Source organism: Carassius auratus, unplaced genomic scaffold, assembly GCF_003368295.1.
Source record: "Carassius auratus strain Wakin unplaced genomic scaffold, ASM336829v1 scaf_tig00215202, whole genome shotgun sequence".
Classification (NCBI taxonomy): Eukaryota; Metazoa; Chordata; class Actinopteri; order Cypriniformes; family Cyprinidae; genus Carassius; species Carassius auratus.
The window spans coordinates 1-17,464 of record NW_020527980.1 but is presented as its reverse complement, the minus strand read 5'-3'; the positions used below and the strand labels follow the sequence as shown (position 1 = coordinate 17,464).

At 35.4% G+C, this 17,464-nt stretch overlaps 1 protein-coding gene across 1 annotated transcript in view; it reads right to left on the bottom strand.

The window, feature by feature from the left end:
* LOC113093897 (laminin subunit gamma-3-like) overlaps nucleotides 1-14,664 on the bottom strand; it is a gene marked incomplete at its 5' end in the record, with an annotated part of 68,486 nt that extends 53,822 nt beyond the window's left edge. The window contains 1 exon segment of the mRNA XM_026259469.1: nucleotides 14,360-14,664. Within this exon segment, the coding sequence (XP_026115254.1) occupies nucleotides 14,360-14,664 (305 nt within the window).
* Between the last annotated feature and the right edge of the window lie 2,800 nt (nucleotides 14,665-17,464).

The window sequence follows — 17,464 nt, the reverse complement described above, 5'->3', positions numbered from 1 at the left end:
CAGGTTTCAACTTTTTGCAGTGCACTCTGATAAATTGTGAATGAACTTTTAAATTAAAGTCTGTTATAATTTCTGAAAATGTATGCAACTAAAATAATACATTTAAGAAACAGGGAACTGTTGCAGCCATAGGTAACGAAACTATATATAATTTAATAAACATTTGTTTAATTTAATAACAAAGATAAGATATAAGTTTGAACAAAGCGTTGAGCAAAGCGTTTTCATTTCTGTGAATGGGATGTGAAACTGAAAAGTGTGCTAACAGTGTGAATGCTGTATTCCGAGGGTTCTCAACTCAGGTCTGTGAGATCCATTTTCCTGTTTAGTGCCACACCTAAACAAGCTAATCATGGTATTTGGGATTACTATAGGGTTAATATCAGGAGAGTTTAATCAAGGTTGGAGCAAAACGTGTATCTTGAGGGCCCAAGTTGAGAACCCCTGATGTAATCTGTCTTTCCATGCATAATCTATTGTGGGATTCACACATACAGTGTGAGCAGCAGGTTTTTATTTCATGCCTATATAATTGTATGTGTGAATCCCACAATAGATTGCACTTTCACTGATATTAGATCATAGCTAAAAAACTTTTGTGAATGTACTGCTTGTTTTTTGTGTGAAGTTTGCATGTTGCCCATGGGCACTTGCTCAATTGCCCACATGGTTAATCCGTCTAAAGGTCCCAATATACTTCAAACAAAGTTATTTTTCATTCTGCGTTTGAAGAAGTCTGAAAAGGCTAGGTGATGGTAAAGTGTTATCAAAAATTCTGACACCCCTGTGTGGAATGAGGAATTAACCGGTGGGTAAAAAAAAATCACACGTCAAAGAAGGCTGAATTCCAGAACACACCAACTGACTGCGTAATCGCCTTACACCAATGGTAGCTCAAAGGTGTTGTTTAGGAGCCAAATTAACCCCCCTAAAAAAATCTGTTTCGAACCGCCGAAACAGACTCAAAACGAAATTAGTTCGTAACTTAGTTAGTAACTACCATTACATGTTAAGAAAAACTTTTATTCAGCAAGGATGCATTAAACTGATCAAAAATAACAGTAAAGACATTTATGTTAAATGACATTAGGCATTTATGCTACAATATGTACTGTATGTTGGAAAAGATTTCTAGTTAAATTTCAGAGACGGAAAACTAGAGCACTGACTTTGCCATAACAGAAAAAAAAAATATTACAACTGAAAATATATTGAAACGCAAAATCGGATTTCAAATTGAAATGTGTCACAATATTACTATTAATATTATAATTTATGTGTACTGAATGTATAATGTGTTTAAACGGTAGTGTATTAAGACCCAGATTTTACTGTGTAAGTGCTGTATAAAGATATTACGAATTAAACAAATGGATTTTATGTAGTTAATACAATTTTATCAATGTAGTAAAGCAAATTAACATCAATATTTTATACTTATACCGTACTGCTTTAAACTAGAGGTGTAAAAAATATGAATGATCACAACATCTTTACAATGATCTTTAGATTATATTACAGATTATACATAATATAATTCTGTCAACCCTAGACTATCATAAACACATTTTCAAATTGTATTCTTCCATAAGGCCAAGAGCTGTAGAGAACAGGATCACAGCTGATGTAGAAGGTTACATGACAATACCAAAAGCAGATTTACATGTCTACATTATATACTCCACACATGGATCATTTCAGAATGTACTTTATTGATGGTCTACAAGTCAATTTGAAATTTAGATGCCTCTAACGTGAGGGATTGGCCTGAGGTCATGGAAAACAGAGCAATGATCAACTTTTTCATAGTTCTTGTGTTGAAGTGAACTTCAAGGAAAACAAAACCAGCACCTCTGTGTATTCATGTGTATGCCATCCAGACAGACGCAGAAATAATAAGATAGCTACAACAGACAACAACAGAGCTTTTTCTTTCTTTACCATATATGTGTGCAGCTGCACGTCTCGTCAAGTGTGTGTTTTGGTTTGATCATGCATTTGTGTGTTAGTGTGAAAGCAATAGAGTTTGGTCATCCTTATCAGTGTCTGGCCTGTTGACCCTTGCTCTGTCCGTGATAATGGGTTTTGAGCCCGGTGTGATGGCCTGGTGCGTGGAGGTGAGTGCACAAATCTTTCATTCTGGGGCAACAAGATAAAAGAAGGAGCAGAGTTGGCCAGCATGTCCCTGCAAGCACATCCAAGCCTCCTCTCGGAGGGACGGTAAGTCCATTCCTATTCAGAGCAGTTCAGTAAACAAAGAGAGAAACAAATAACCACTCCATGTCTCTTTGTCTCTCTAACGATGCTCCTCTGACTCTGCTTCTGTTTTTGTAATATATGTCGCTCTGTTCTTCTGCTTCCACCTCTCTCCGTGTACATGTACAATATTCTTTATTCCCCCCCCCCCCCCCCCGGCGTCTCTGTCTTTTGTCTTCCCCATCCACAGCTCTACAGTTTTTTTATGCCTAGTTTCCTTTTTCAACTCTCTCTCTACTCTGTCTCTCCTGTTTTTGTTTTCACAATACTTGTGCATCATGTAAAAAAAGACTTATTTTGGGGGAAAAACAATGTGCCATAAATCATAAACAATAACAGCCCCAGCACTAAAGAGTGAGAGGGAACTAGAGAGAGAGAGAGAGAAATACAAGTTGTGTTCTACAACCTAATGAGCTGCCTCTGTAGACAGTATTTTAAGGCATCGCAGTCACACTCACGATGTGTAATCTGTGCCAAAGAGTAGGCAACTTAATCATGCTGCCTTCTAATATATCTTCTTTTAGCTGAATTATTGGAGGCACTGCATTTATCCTTCACAATGGTTGATTCAAAACAGCAAATTTGGCCAAAAAGCGACTAGTTTGCAGGTATGAATTAATGACAGAAAGTTCATTTTGGGGTGAAGCAACCCTTTAAAATAAAGAGTTATTTAAGAGTTGTTATTCAGCACTATTTTTTTTTTCTCTGAAATTCTGAAAAAAGTAGTATAGTGGTTTCCTCAAAAATACTTAGCAACACATCTGTTTTCAACTGGGTTAAGAAATGTTTTTTGAGTAACAAACCAGCATATTAGAATAAATTCTGAAAGGATCATGTGACACTTCAGCTTTGCCATCACAGGAATAAACTACATTGTTTTAATTTCTACATTCTAAATCGATGTTACATTTGTCTTCATTTTTAATAATATTTCACAATATTACAATGACCTCAAACGTTTGAATATGTGGATTCTATGCAAAGGTAGAGCAAAAAAAAATAAGAGCAAAGGTTATTTGGTTTGCTCTGACCCTGTGCTAATGAACTATACTGTGGCGGGCTCTATTTATACACTGATCCTCAATGTCAGGATTTTTAAAAATAAGAATGCAAAGATTAATTTAAGCACAGGTGTCATAAAGGTACTCAACTGACATTTAGATTCATTTAACTTGTTGATGTTGCAGAAGTTATAGTTCACATCTCTGACATTAGTAATAATATATAGCAAGTCATTTATTTATTAACCCGACAACATTAAGCAGCATTTAAAATGAGCAATAGTATAACCTTTTTTATTTAAATGACAATGCTTATCTTGCTGTCAGTACATGTGACACTAGCCTTATTTAAGCTGAGAATCAGTTCACTTAACATAGTGCTAGTTACCAAAGATGGGCTGCCTGGTATGATTCAACAGAAAAGCAAAGAAGTTTATCTGCTTCAGTCAGGATCGTGTAAGCAACTGTTCTGTCATCTCACCACATTTGTGCCATGATTAATCATGTTGCCACTTCACAACTCAGCATACTGGCTCAAACCCCATGCCCCTAACCCCTATGCCATGAAAGAATGTCCCCATGGTTTAGTATTAAAAGTACGTTTGATTTCAAAAGCCATGAGGCGACTTTGAAAGGGTTGCTAAACCATAATTACATAAATGGCACCACACTATGCCTACAAAGCAAGTTCATTTAAAAAAAAAGCGAGAAACTGATTAAGAAATAAACAACTTCTTATAGAACAAGCGTTCAAATTTCCATTAAAAGAGCTCAGAGGGATAGGATACTAGTACTCTCTGGCAATGACATTCAAAGTCAATGCAGATCATAAAGAAAATACATAAATAAATTGTCTGCCATTTCTTCTTGATTAATGCCAGCTGAACTATGCCTAATTGTCAAGAGCAAGTTGCTCTTTGAGATATTTACATGGCAGGATGCATGGACGTAATCTTTGAAAGGTTAAGATCCTTTACTGGTGGTTCTTTGTGCAAACCGCAGCAAGCACTTAATTAGTCTTCATTTGCTTCTTCTGGTTTTGGCTGATGAGTTCCTAAAAACTGCTGACTAAGTACAAAACGTTTAAGTGAAAATTGAGAAATACTCTCAGTTCTCAATCTTCTCTGTTTTAATTTCTCTTTCTTCTTTGAAGAGTTTAGAGTAATACTTTCTGCTTTTTGTACAGCGCTTCTGTGAATTATTCACCCCTGCCTCCTAGACATTTGCCTCTCAATAGCGTTTCCTGTTTTCACATCATGCATTTTTTCCATGGCTCTGCCATCTTCCTTTCCTCCCCTCTTACGTGGGTCACAGCCAGGAGGGCCTTTATGATTAGAATGCATCAGGAAGAGCTGAGCTTGTCCCTCATTTCAAACTGAATAACTTTGTTTTTTTATTTTTTTTATTTGATTGCTTAAGTTCACTGTGTGTTCCTCTTTTTATGCGCTCTATCTCTCATTCTCATTCAAACCTGGCGTTCCAATTTAACACCCAGCTCTCCAGCCTCAACCGAGAGAGAGAGAGAGAGAGAGAGAGAGAGAGAGCACGCTAGCCGATTTAATGGATGACTGAACAAATTAAATTTGAATTCATAGGACAACTTTCATCTTCAGCACAGATTTTGTTGGTGGGGGAAAAATATAATAATGCCTTTCAGACTGAAAAGAAGAAAAAAAACCCATACAAATATCCCCTTTGAAGTAATTCATTACTTTGCAAGAAACTATCAAGCATTAGGTTACAAGGTGAGTGTTTTTTATTCTAGCCAATTTGTGTAGTAATGATGAAAAAAGGAAAGCTCGAATATATTAACAGATCAAGATCTGACTCCTCCCCCATGGAGAAGTAATTCCACTTTAGTAGAAAAATAAACAATTGAATTAGTGACTAGTGACAGAAGAGCAATGAATTAAACAGAACTATGAGGGTAATCTAATACAGATAAGATAATTAGAAGCTAATCTGATAATTGGGTGGGCTAGGCCCTCCCCCAGAGAATGAACAATGGTTTATTAGGTGTTTTTTATCTACTTATTTTATCTTATCTTCTTAAAATTGTTTATCTATATACAGACAGACAGAAAGTCAGAGAGATGTTTAAATATTTTAAATGAAGCCTCTTATGTTCACTGTTAAGCAAAAATACAGTAATATGTTAAATATAACAGAAAAACATTGGAGATCCAAACTTTGGAACAGTAGTGCATAAAAATAAACATCAAAGTGCCCTAAATTAAAAACATAAAGAATATCACAGAACACTTGTATTTAAAGAATTAAAACAGCCTTCTACAGCCTTCATGAAAAAAAGGTTTAGAATAGCAGACACGACTGTATAGAGAATACTGCAGTTGATTTGAGTGCTATTCTTTTCCTCTTTGAGCTTTCTCTCAAATTATTCTCAGAATGGAAATACAACCCAGGGGGGCTCTCGTATCTGTCATCTGATTTGAAGTTCAAACTTCCTTCCTTTTCTCCTCTTTTTTTTCTTCTGAGAGGTTTAAGAGTGGAAAAGGGTGTCTGTTAAGTTCTGTCTACAGAAAGCTCTGTAGGAGACACTCTGGGATTAAATGCTAATATTAAAGGCAGGATGCTGTATGCTGCCGTTAAAGCTGATGAAATATGGATGGTTTCACAGAGGAGACAAGAAGGACTGACCATGTGTCAGTCTGTGCCTCTTTTTTGTGCTTTACTCATGAAAATTTGTTAAGAACATTTAGATTTGCAACCTGTGCTGTCAATCAATTTAACAAGATAGTGTCATTAATCTGCGGTTCATTTCATAGCTTTTTTTGGTATTTCATACATTAACATTTTCAGATCATTTTTAACCCTCAAATTCCCATTGTAGCACAATAAAACTAACCCAAACCCTAACCTACATACACTGCAGGTTTATACTAGTTTTACAAATGAGGATGCCCCAAAGTTTTGTCAGATTTGTCTCACTTTTGGGTACAGATTTATCCCAAAAATATGGTTAAGTAGGTAACTCTTCTGCTTGCTTGCTTCTACACTGCTCCAGTTTACTCTTGAAACTTGGCATAGCGGTATGTGTTGGTTCTTGCATGATAAAGCATTTGTGATGTTCATTTGTTAGTCATTTTAGATAAAAGCTTCTGCCAAATGGCTAAATGTAAATGTGAAATTAGCATATAACAGCAACTGAAGCGCGACAGTATTGCAGCAATAATTTGTGCTATATAAAAAAGGTCATACAACAAGGTCACTGCTTACTAACTAAATTGCTAGTACTTTAGGAATAAATGTAACCATTTTCCAAATAAGTAATTATATTGACACAGCAATATTATACATATAATTGATATGTGAACAAATGTAGTGATTGAAAACAGATTACAACCACCAAAATATCAATCTTCATAAAGATAATTTTGTAACTCTGAAAGCATACCATTGCAATATTGCAGAACATGTTTAAGGAATAATCACTTTAAATGAAGATTTATATTATATATATATATATATATATATATATATATATATATATATATATATATATATATATATATATATATATATATATATATATATATATATATATATATATATATATATATATTGGATCTTTGAGGATTAAGGGAGACATGTATTGTCTTTCTGCAATTAATCAATTAGTAATTTTAATGTACAAGACAAAACAGGTGCATATCAGATCTTTTTATTTATTTATTTATTTTACTTTTTGCATTAAAAGCTCACTATGGAAGATTTTCTGAGAAGTGTGGAAGACTGAGGAGGTAAGCTGAAGGGCCTTTAAAATGGTATCTGTATAGACTGAAAAAGGCAAGTTGCCATAATGAAGAACATGCTTCACAAGGTCATTAACATTGGTCAGCTCATTTTCATAACATCCACAGAATTCAGCTCATCTCCATGAAAATTCAGGCTGCTTCAGCTGAGGGTTTTAAATGGCCAGTCAAATGAGTCAGTTTCCCTTTTCACCATTTAATTGAACAATATGTCAGTGGGAGAAATAAGAGGTAGGAAAAAAAGCTGTGTATTTGTGTGTGTGTGTGATAATGAAAGAGTGTGACTTCATTGATCCCACTTTCATTCAGATTAGAACTCAATGTTTTCTCATTTTCTCGTTAAATGAAGAAATACAAAGAATGAGAGAACGAGAAATAGATAAGAATGCCAAAGGATACAAACAAACGATAACTTAAAGACTTACTCTTGTCCTCAAGATTTGTCACCACCTCCATGTACAAACTGGCTTGCGTATTGATCAGAAGTTGCTTTATAATCAGCATGTCGATGAACACCTCACTGAGCAGAAATCTATGGGCAACTGGGCCATTAGGGAAAGCTCAGCTATTAAAAAAATCTGACAGAGGTTTTGAAAGCTAAAAACGATCAATCATCAAAGAAGTGACGGAGAGGGGAAATGGGAAGCGTGCTGTGCCATCATTCTTGTTAACGATCACAAAAATGCAGAACTGCACTGCCACAAAACCTTCAGACGAGTTATAAAAGCTTGGGTGGTAACGGAAAAAATAGCTGAATCTGAAACCAGAGAGATACAGCACAACATATTTACATGACTTTCTGCTCAGATGCTTTCCAACAAGTGACTGAATATAAAATAAATGCCAGTGTACAGAAGAATTACATGTTTCACATTAGCAGTACAAACTCCCAAATCAATATTTAATTTTAGTTGTGAAGTAAAATAACTACTAATATTTCAAATAAATACTTAAGTACACCTATGTATAAGATGACAGCATGACTTTTTCTATCATGTGATTTACTATTGCAGACTGTCACATAACAAGAACGTACCCTTTTATTATTGAAATGAAATGAATGAAAAACCCTTTTCTCCAGCTACAAAATGCCTTGGCTTTGATACCTTACAAATGCTGGTGATACCCATAATGCACTTTGTTTCTCTTGAGTATGATGTCATCTGACAAATCCCGACAGTGTGTCTTGTTGCAGTGCCCAGTCTTGATATAATGATTGACAGGTTGAGGGGAGTGTGATGTGCTCGGAATGCATTTTCAAATCCACACTGATTTAATTTTGGAGAGGTATTTAATGATAATGCAATTCAAACATCTTAAGTGTATGTGTCAATGCATTTAAGAAAAAATAAAAGACATTTAAATCACCTTTTTCGCAACCATTTTATGCCCATTTGGCTCAGAATGCATTTTGAAATTCATACTGCATTTTGCTACAATTATTATGCGGTATCACGATAAAAAGTGTCCTACTCGTAAGTCTAAAGAAAAAATGGAATTTAAATTATAATTTTGCTACAGTTTTTGCTTGGACATGCTAAACATATCTATTAAATTTGAATTTGCTACCCATAAGCTTCCATAAACTAAAAAGCTCACAAGAGAAATAAAACATTTTAAAATTATTCTTACAAATACAAATTAATATCAAAAGCATTATGTTTAAAGCAAAAGCAGCAAAGGTTATGATATTATTTTTGTCTATATATATATATATTTTTTTTTTTTTCCAAAGTGACTTACGAATGAGGACAATGGAAGCAATCGAAATCAACAAAAGAGCAATAATATGCAAGTGCTATAACAAGTCTCAGTTAGCATAACACAGTACACATAAGGTATTTTGTATTATATAATAAGAATAAAACATAGAATAGAAAAAGAATAGAGCAAGCTAGTGTTAGATGTTTATATAATAAAAATAAAACATAGAATAGAAAAAGAATAGAGCAAGCTAGTGTTAGATGCCTTTTTTGCTTTTGTTAATTGAATAATAATTAAAAAGAAAACAAATAACCAGAATACAAAAAAAGATTAGAAAAGCTAGTGTTAGGTTTATTTATTTTATTTATTTTAAGCATTGAATGAATAGAGTGCAAGTCTAAAAGGTAAAAGTCTTTTTTTTTTTAGAATAGAGCTAGCAGGGGTATGTCTACATGGTGGCCAGTGGTGGTACCGCCCCCACCCCCTGAAATTTGGCTGGCTAGCCCAGGTGCCCCCCCTACCAGATGTCTTGCAAAAGGCTTGTTTTTAGTAAATTTCTTACTGCATCTGGCAAGGGAGCTCCTTCACTCAAACAAAACTGGATGTGTGATTTTAAATACACGTTCTTTTATGAATTGTCTCTGATCTCGCTCAGATATTGCGTGTACAAGATTCTAGATGTACTTGATATCTCTAGATAAAAACAGCAGCAGTCTATGCACTCCGGAAGCAAAGAGTTAAGAATGGCTCAGTCAGCTACTTAAACGTTTCCATGTGTTGTAGATGTTTGTCATTTCCTGTTGTGTTCTCATTTTTTCCCAAAATATCTTATTTAGCTATCTTACATGAACCGCACTCAGCATGAACTTTAAGTCCAACCAGACAGCTAAAATATTAAAAACAGAGTAACGGAGATCATCTTTCCCAAATATAAACAACAGAAAATGTAGCAAGTTTTTTGGGTCAAGGTAAGCGGTGCCTTTCATGTGGAAGCAGGGGGGAAATTTATTCCCCTAGAAGCATCTGAACACAGCAGTCAGACTGGGGCTGCCATACATAAAACTGAATCGTAAAAGAAACCTGGTGGCAGTGGAAAGTTCAGGGGTTCGGACTTTAGAAGAGAGGGGCGGTTAGAAAATGAAAGACACTTGACTTCCATTCTGTTTCACATAGTGGCTAAATCACTACTTCCACTCTCTAATTACAGAGTGAAAGAATTAATGATTAAAGTAATGAGTGCAAAGGAAGATAAATGGAGGCAGGAGTTCAAGTGTGTGTGTTTGTGTGGGGCAGAGAAGAAACGGTAAAAAGTGAAGCGTTCATGAAAAACCTTGACTCAGTATCACAGATTAGATCATGTCACAATACTATACTATGAAAAAAAATTTAAATTAAATTTATGCATTTAGCAGACGCTTTTATCCAAAGCGACTTACAGTGCATTCAGGCTATCAATTTTTACCATATCAAGTATGAATTATGAATTACCTATGAAGTATTTATAATTCATCATTCATAGTTTTTTTATGTATGAAACCAGATTGGGATCCTTTTGAATTGAGCTGATATTTGTATTACTGCAAATAGTGAGCTGAACTGAAATTTAAATCAGAAATTTACAAAGTAGAATCAAGATGAACTGAGATATAAAACCATTTACGCTATGAATGTAAATTTTAATAAGAAAAGGTCTTGAATGTGTTTAGTTAAGGGTGTAGATTTGCAGAAGTAGAAGTGCATTTTTCACTTAATTTTTTGTGTATACTATAAATCTTTTTTTAAAAAACAAATTTATGGACCAGTGTGAATTTGTGAATTTACTTGTGAATTTCTCTGAATTGCAATTCAGAAAATTCTTCTTCCTGTCATTCCAACTCAACTTCCTGCAGGGTGTGGCCAAGTCAACTCAAATTCCACATGATGAATTTCAATCTGTATTTTGCACATCCCTAGAATGCAATGTGATCATGAATCAAATAGAGAGGCCTATTCACACCACGAAAAGAAAAAAACCTTACCTTTAAAGTAAATGGTAATTCTTTATACAAGGGGAAACATATTAGTTATTACCTAAAAGCTTGCCTTCAATAAATACCCAATTAGCTGCCTATTGATATGTAGTTTCTGTAGTAATTCAGTAATTCTGTTTAGGTATGGGGTAGGGCTAAGGGATCGAAAATACGGCAATGCAGAATAAGGAAATTACTATTAATAGAAAGTACTATTAAACAGCCAATATTCTAGTAAAATGTATGCTAATAAGCAACTAGTTAATAGTGAATAATTTTACAATAAAAACATCAACAACCAAAAATCCATCAAAAAAATACTTTAAAGTATGCATCTAAAATATAATTCTTGGTGTGAGCAGGTTTTGAATGATTTGGTTAAATTTCATTTCGTACAGTTCATCCTATTTCAGTGTTGGATCTGCATAGCTTACATGTCCTACTTTAATGGAACCAGAAGTTTAACATTCTCATAAGTGACTATTTTCAGCTCTTATCTCATTTATTTCCATCCTTGTTGCTTGCTGCATTCCCTCATGTCAATCACACGAAATCAAGTAAATAATAAAAAAAAAAAAAAAAAAAACACGGGCTAGCAACAGGGTGACATTTGGTTAATTGGAGAATCTTAGATTTTCTTCCAACTGCAGACGATCCATTTCCACTTGCAGAGAGCCCATTATGAGAAGCAATACAGATGCATGTGTGAGAAATAGATTCCAAGCTATTAGTCATTATAAACAGGTCGAACAAAAACAAGCTTCACTGAATTAAGTGGTTCTTCTCAGATCTCCTGACCTCACACCACTGGCTAAAATATGCAGCCATGATTAAATTTAAGGTTTTGACGCTGGTTCTACACTGGAATAGCACCTTCTCACCTCAATTCATGCCTAGAAATATATGCCCTCCCCAACAGTTAAGGTAACCTAATGAACAACGTTACCAAAATTCAGAAACCTTCACCCTCTCTGTTCCTCTCTGGTGAAATGAGCTTCCAACTCCTCCTGAATTGCTGAGACATCTTTCAAGAAGCATTTGAAGAAACATCTCTTCGACAGGCACTTAACCACACCAAAACCTTAAACAAATGCAGTGCACTTATAGACACCTAAACATCTCTGTGTTTATTCTTTTAGCTTGCTTCATAATTGAATTGTCTAATAATAAGTGGGAAGTCATGGCCTAATGGTTAGAGATTTTAACTCCTAACCCTAAGGTTGTGGGTTCGAGTTTCGGGTCGGCAATACCACAACTGAGGTGCCCTTGAGCAAGGCACTGAACATCCAACTGATCCCTGGGTGCCGCAGCATAAATGGCTGCCCACTGCTCCGGGTGTGTGTTCACTGCTGTGTGTGTGCACTTTGGATGGGTTAAATGCAGAGCATGAATTCTAAATATGGGTCACCATACTTGACTCAATGTCACTTTCACTTAATAAACCTGACATTGTATATGACAAATATTGCTGGCTAAAAGCATCTGCTAAATACATAAATGTGAATGCTTAGCATTCAGGATCCAGGTCCATAGTGGAAGACACACTTGACAATGTGTGTACATGTATACACATATGTTGATTACTATGTACCTCTCATAACAGTAACTGGACTACATTAAGTCAAGCACTCTTCTCCAGTTCCCACTTCTTTTGCGGGCCACTGGAGTCCCCTTTCATACTCATTTTAAAAACCCAATTCATCTCCCATTTGAGTGCTAGGGAGATTCTATTTCACACATCAGGCTACAAGCCTCAATCACAAGCCGAACTGTTATCTCTGCTCTTAAATAAAATGACATCCCCTTCTTTAGTGTTGTTCCCACTCGTGTCCCCCTCTAGTGGCTTTTACTCTTGTAAACAGATGGGCTGTCTGTTTTTCTTTGAAAATTGAGAGAAAAGAGGATGATGAAAAGATTGAAAGTGAAAAGGCTTTTACCTAAAATGGGCTTGTTCACAGTTCCACAACAAACCTCAGTAGGTTCAAACATTTTTATGCCTGTTCAATTGTTGAATGTCAAGAACCATGTTTACCCCAATAACAACTTTTTTTTTTTTTTTAGGTGATAAGATCAGCACTTAAGAAAGGTGTAAACAGGGCCTCAAACATTTTGTGACTGGATATTAGCCATTATAATATGTGATAATTGTGAGACAAATGAGAACAAGTGATTCAAACTTTGCTGCATTTTACTCATACAACATACATTAGAGTCAAATATCACAGGCTAAAATTCTTATCCTTTTCAATAGTTTTCTTTTTTGTTCACTTGTAACATATTTTGTATTTAATCTAACTGAAAATAACTGTGCAATGTAATTATTTACATGAGATAATTTTTAGAAAGCAGCACTCAAACACCTTATGGGGTATTCAATGCACATCAGTTTCAATTGGTGTGACCCTTCTGTTATAGCGAAAACACATTCTTTCCCTTCCATCCATTTCTTGTTACAAAAATAGATGTGGAGGCGGTGAGCTCCCATTCTGAGTGCTCTAATGCAGGTACTGATCATCTAATACCCTGTCAAATTTGCTTTGATTTAGGCTACACCCATTTAAATATTCTTCAACTTTGGACACTTCAATGTTCCAGCCAAAACAGATTTTTTTTTCAAGGACACATTAAAATGGTCTACATATTTGTCAGAATAAAGTAACTTTTTTAAAGGATTTTCAAATGCCTTTAATGTGCATTTTACTGATTTAACCAAGCTAAATTTTTTTTATAAAAATCAATTATTAACAAATAATGAAAATTTAAAAATTCAATTATTTATTGTGTAAAATAATAATAAACACACACACACACACACACACACACACACACACACACACAGTTTCATTAGAGAGTTATTTCATTATAAAAATGCAGTTGCTATCTGCAACATGCTAGTAACCACAATACATAATCTCAGATATTTTGTAGGTGACACAGTGGTGAAAATGTTTATTACTCTGAAATAACTTTTCTGTCAAGTATGTGCATGCGCTATTTGAAACTGCTGCTAGACAAATAACTGGTGAAAGTGTGAAACAAGAGTTCATTTTCTTTGGAACCAAATGTTTACAGTTGCAGAAATACCTATATATATATATATATATATAAGTATTCATATACTGTATCAAACAGTTGGTTGAGTTCTGGCAGTTGCCTGTCACCTGTGATTTTCTGAACTTCATCTGACGGCTGTGACTGCATCACTGAATAAAAGAAGCTCCCTAGAAATCTCTTGAAAAGGTTGCAGGCTGTATTTAGTAGCATGGCATGCTGAGCACACTCATGTTTAGCTATGAGATTCTGTTGTGAAAGTGCGAAAGTTAGAGAAGCTTGACAGTGAGGTATTTTTCCCTTAAAGCTTTGCTCTGGAACAACAAAGCACACCCATCTACATATCTAAAGGCCAAGGAGAGGAGTAGCTGACTAAAACAAGTTACTGTCAACAAGCCATGAAGATAAATATTTTGCATGCATACACACTGTAAATGCCTCAGGTTTACATTGGTTTTAAGTTGTTCATGTTTATATCTGGCATGCTAAAAGTATCCAGATGTGTTAAATATAAACCGTCATATTGCATTACATGTTCTCATAAAATAAACCTGATATACTGTACCTGTAGCACAGGACTCTGGTCGAAGTTGTAGGCACTGGGTCTTCCCTCCAATGTGGAGAAGGCCACATTTCCGCCAGTTAGAGGTGAGATGTCACTAAATTCATCTGTGCAGTGTGCCATCCTTTCATTCTCGCCTGGACGTATGAAGCCCTTCTTGTCCCTCCCATACATCTTGTGACAGGAAGCGCTGTAATATTGGTACGGTTGCCATGGTCCGTTCTCCTCTGTACGCTTGTAGATGGCGAAGCTCTCCGGTCGGCTGGTGTAGAACTTCAAACGGACATATGTGATCTCAAAGGCTTTGCCTTGGAAAAACAACAACGTTAATGTCATTACAATATTTATGGAGAAGTCCCACAAAATGCAGTGCCTTTATCATTATTGTTGCCTAATAATTAAAGTCCATGTCATTAAAGATTTACATCTACGTCCCTTAATTTTTATTAGGTCAGTGATGATGGGCCAAACTGAGAGTGAGAAGGTGGAAGATTAGATGACAATTTCTAAATTTTTGTAATATAATTCAAAAAAGCAAACTTTCTTATATTATATATTCATTGCACACAAACTGAACATTTCAAGTGTTTATTTTATTTTATTTAAATTCTAATGGTTACGACTTACAGCTTAGGAAAATTTTTAATTCAGTATCTCAAAAACAAAAACAAAAAACAATTATATTCCATTTAGAGATTGATTAGTTTGATTAATTTTGATTATACATACTGGATAACATGTAACCACAATTATGGGAAGGCCTACACACTTGACAGTTTGTCTAGAAGACAATTGCCGCATTTCCACTGTCAGGCCAAAAGCGGGTGTGCTAGTGCGTGCCAGGGCCACTGTCACTTCCGGCGTTTGATCATGCCTCATCGGTGCTTCCTCGGGGCCAATGGCCAGGGTTTTTTGGCCAGATGAAAACCTTGGGCCAAAGCGCGCCAGCTGGGGCTAGAGGAGTGGTTATGAATGAAGGCAGAGTTTCTCTGCATCTGGAGAGCATCAGCGTGTGACAGCTGTAGAAATCAGACATCAGCTTCTTATTCTCTATCACAATCGTGTATTTATTTAGAATCATATTTTATCTGTCATAAGTCTGGGTAAGGAGAAAAAGAACTGGACTGTTGCTCAGTGGTCTACAGTCATCTTTTCAGATGAAAGTAAATTTGGCATTTGGAAATCAACGTCTGGAGTCTGGAGGAAGACAGAGGCACAGAATCTAAACTGATTAAAGTCAAGTGTGAAGTTTCTGAAGTCAGAGATGATTTGACTGCTGTCATATCTGCTGATGTTGCTCCATTGTGTTTTATCAAGTCCAAAGTCAATGCAGCCATCTACCAGGAGATTTGAAGCACTTTTTGTTTCCATCTGCTGACAAGCTTTATGGAGATGCTGATTTCCTTTTCCAGCAAGACTTTAGCATCTGCCCACAGTGACAAAACCACTTCCAAATGGTTTGATGACCATGATATTACTGTGCTTGATTTGCCAGCCAACTCACCTGACCTAAACCTCACAGAGAGTCTATGGGGTATTGTGAAGAGAAAGATAACTAAAATCTGACAAACAATACAGAGGAGCTGAAGGCCGCTATCAAAGCAACCTGGGCTTCAATAATGCCTCAGCAGTGCTACAGGCTGATAGCCTCTGTGCCACGCCGCAATGAAGCAGTAAATCATGCAAAAGGAGCCCCAACCAAGTATTGAGTGCATAATTAAACCTGCTTTGGAGATCTTGAATATTTCTATTTTGTAAATCTTTTTTGATTGACCTCTAAAAAATATTCTCATTTTTTGAAATACTGAATTTGTATTTTTCCTAAGCTGTAAGTCATAACCATCAGAATAAAAAAAAAAAAAAAAAAAAAAAAACTCTTTAAATATTTCAGACCGTCTGCAATGAATCTAGAATATAAGAGAGTTTGCTTTTTAATTAAATAATAATAATAATAATAAAAAAATTCTAGTTATGAAGTGACGAGTATACTTTATGCACACAAAGAAAACAAAAAATAATTACTTTATTTAAAAAAATTGTCTTCTCTGGTTCTCTCCACACCACTGTAGCACCATTTTTGAGAATATTAGCTAAAAACAAACTGTGTATGCTCATCAGTGTCAGCTGTGCCACAAGGATACATTTTCTGCCTGTATTTAAGCTTTGATTTGAAAGGAAACTGTGCTTCACTGCAGCACGGCTGACACAGAAGAGCATAAACTGCCTGTGTTCGGCTCATATTCTCCAAATTTGCACTACATTGATGCAGAGAGACACAGAGGAGAGGAATTTCTTAGTGTACAAAAAGTATTTTCATTGCTTCATAACATTAACAGTTGAACCACTGATGACAGATGGACTGTTCTGATGAAGTCTTTCATACTTTTCTGGACTTTGACAGTGTAACTTACAGTCTATGAGACAGTCACAAGCCTCCCGGTTTTCACCCAAAATATCTTAAATTGTGTTACAAAGACGAACAAAGCTTTTACGGGTTGGGAACTAGATGGGGGTAAGTGATTAATGACAAAATCTTAATTTTGGGGTGGAGTATCCAAGGATACTTTATCTAAGTTAGAGCTTAAAGTAGCTTTCTTGTGTGTCTGTCGAGAATACGTTGAGACTTAAGAAAATGGCGTACTTGGTGGTACTTTGCCAGTTTAATTGCTGCTCGAATATAATTGGAGAGGTTATACAGACATACAGCGTGATTGCCATTTGAAATTGCTTGTACACAAATATGTTCAAATACTGTAATGGCGTTTGAATCAGTGTTTTCGAATGAATCAGTTAAGCAATAATCTTTTTGAGTGAATCATTCAAGTATGACACACTCATACAGTACATTTATTATCTTATGTACTGATATACCAAACCAGAAGCAAACTCTTACCATTTTCCCGTTAAGATATAGCACAAGTGGTATGCTAATATCATATTCCAACTTCAGTCACTTTGAATGAATCGGTCAGTAAATGAATCAAAGCAAGAGACAATTCACTTGTCGCCACCTACTGGCAAAATGATGTAGGCCTCAGCAAAAAGAGTCCCTACTAAAAAAAAATATTATTTTTCTTTTTTTTTTCGTTTCTTTCATCATAATTTTAG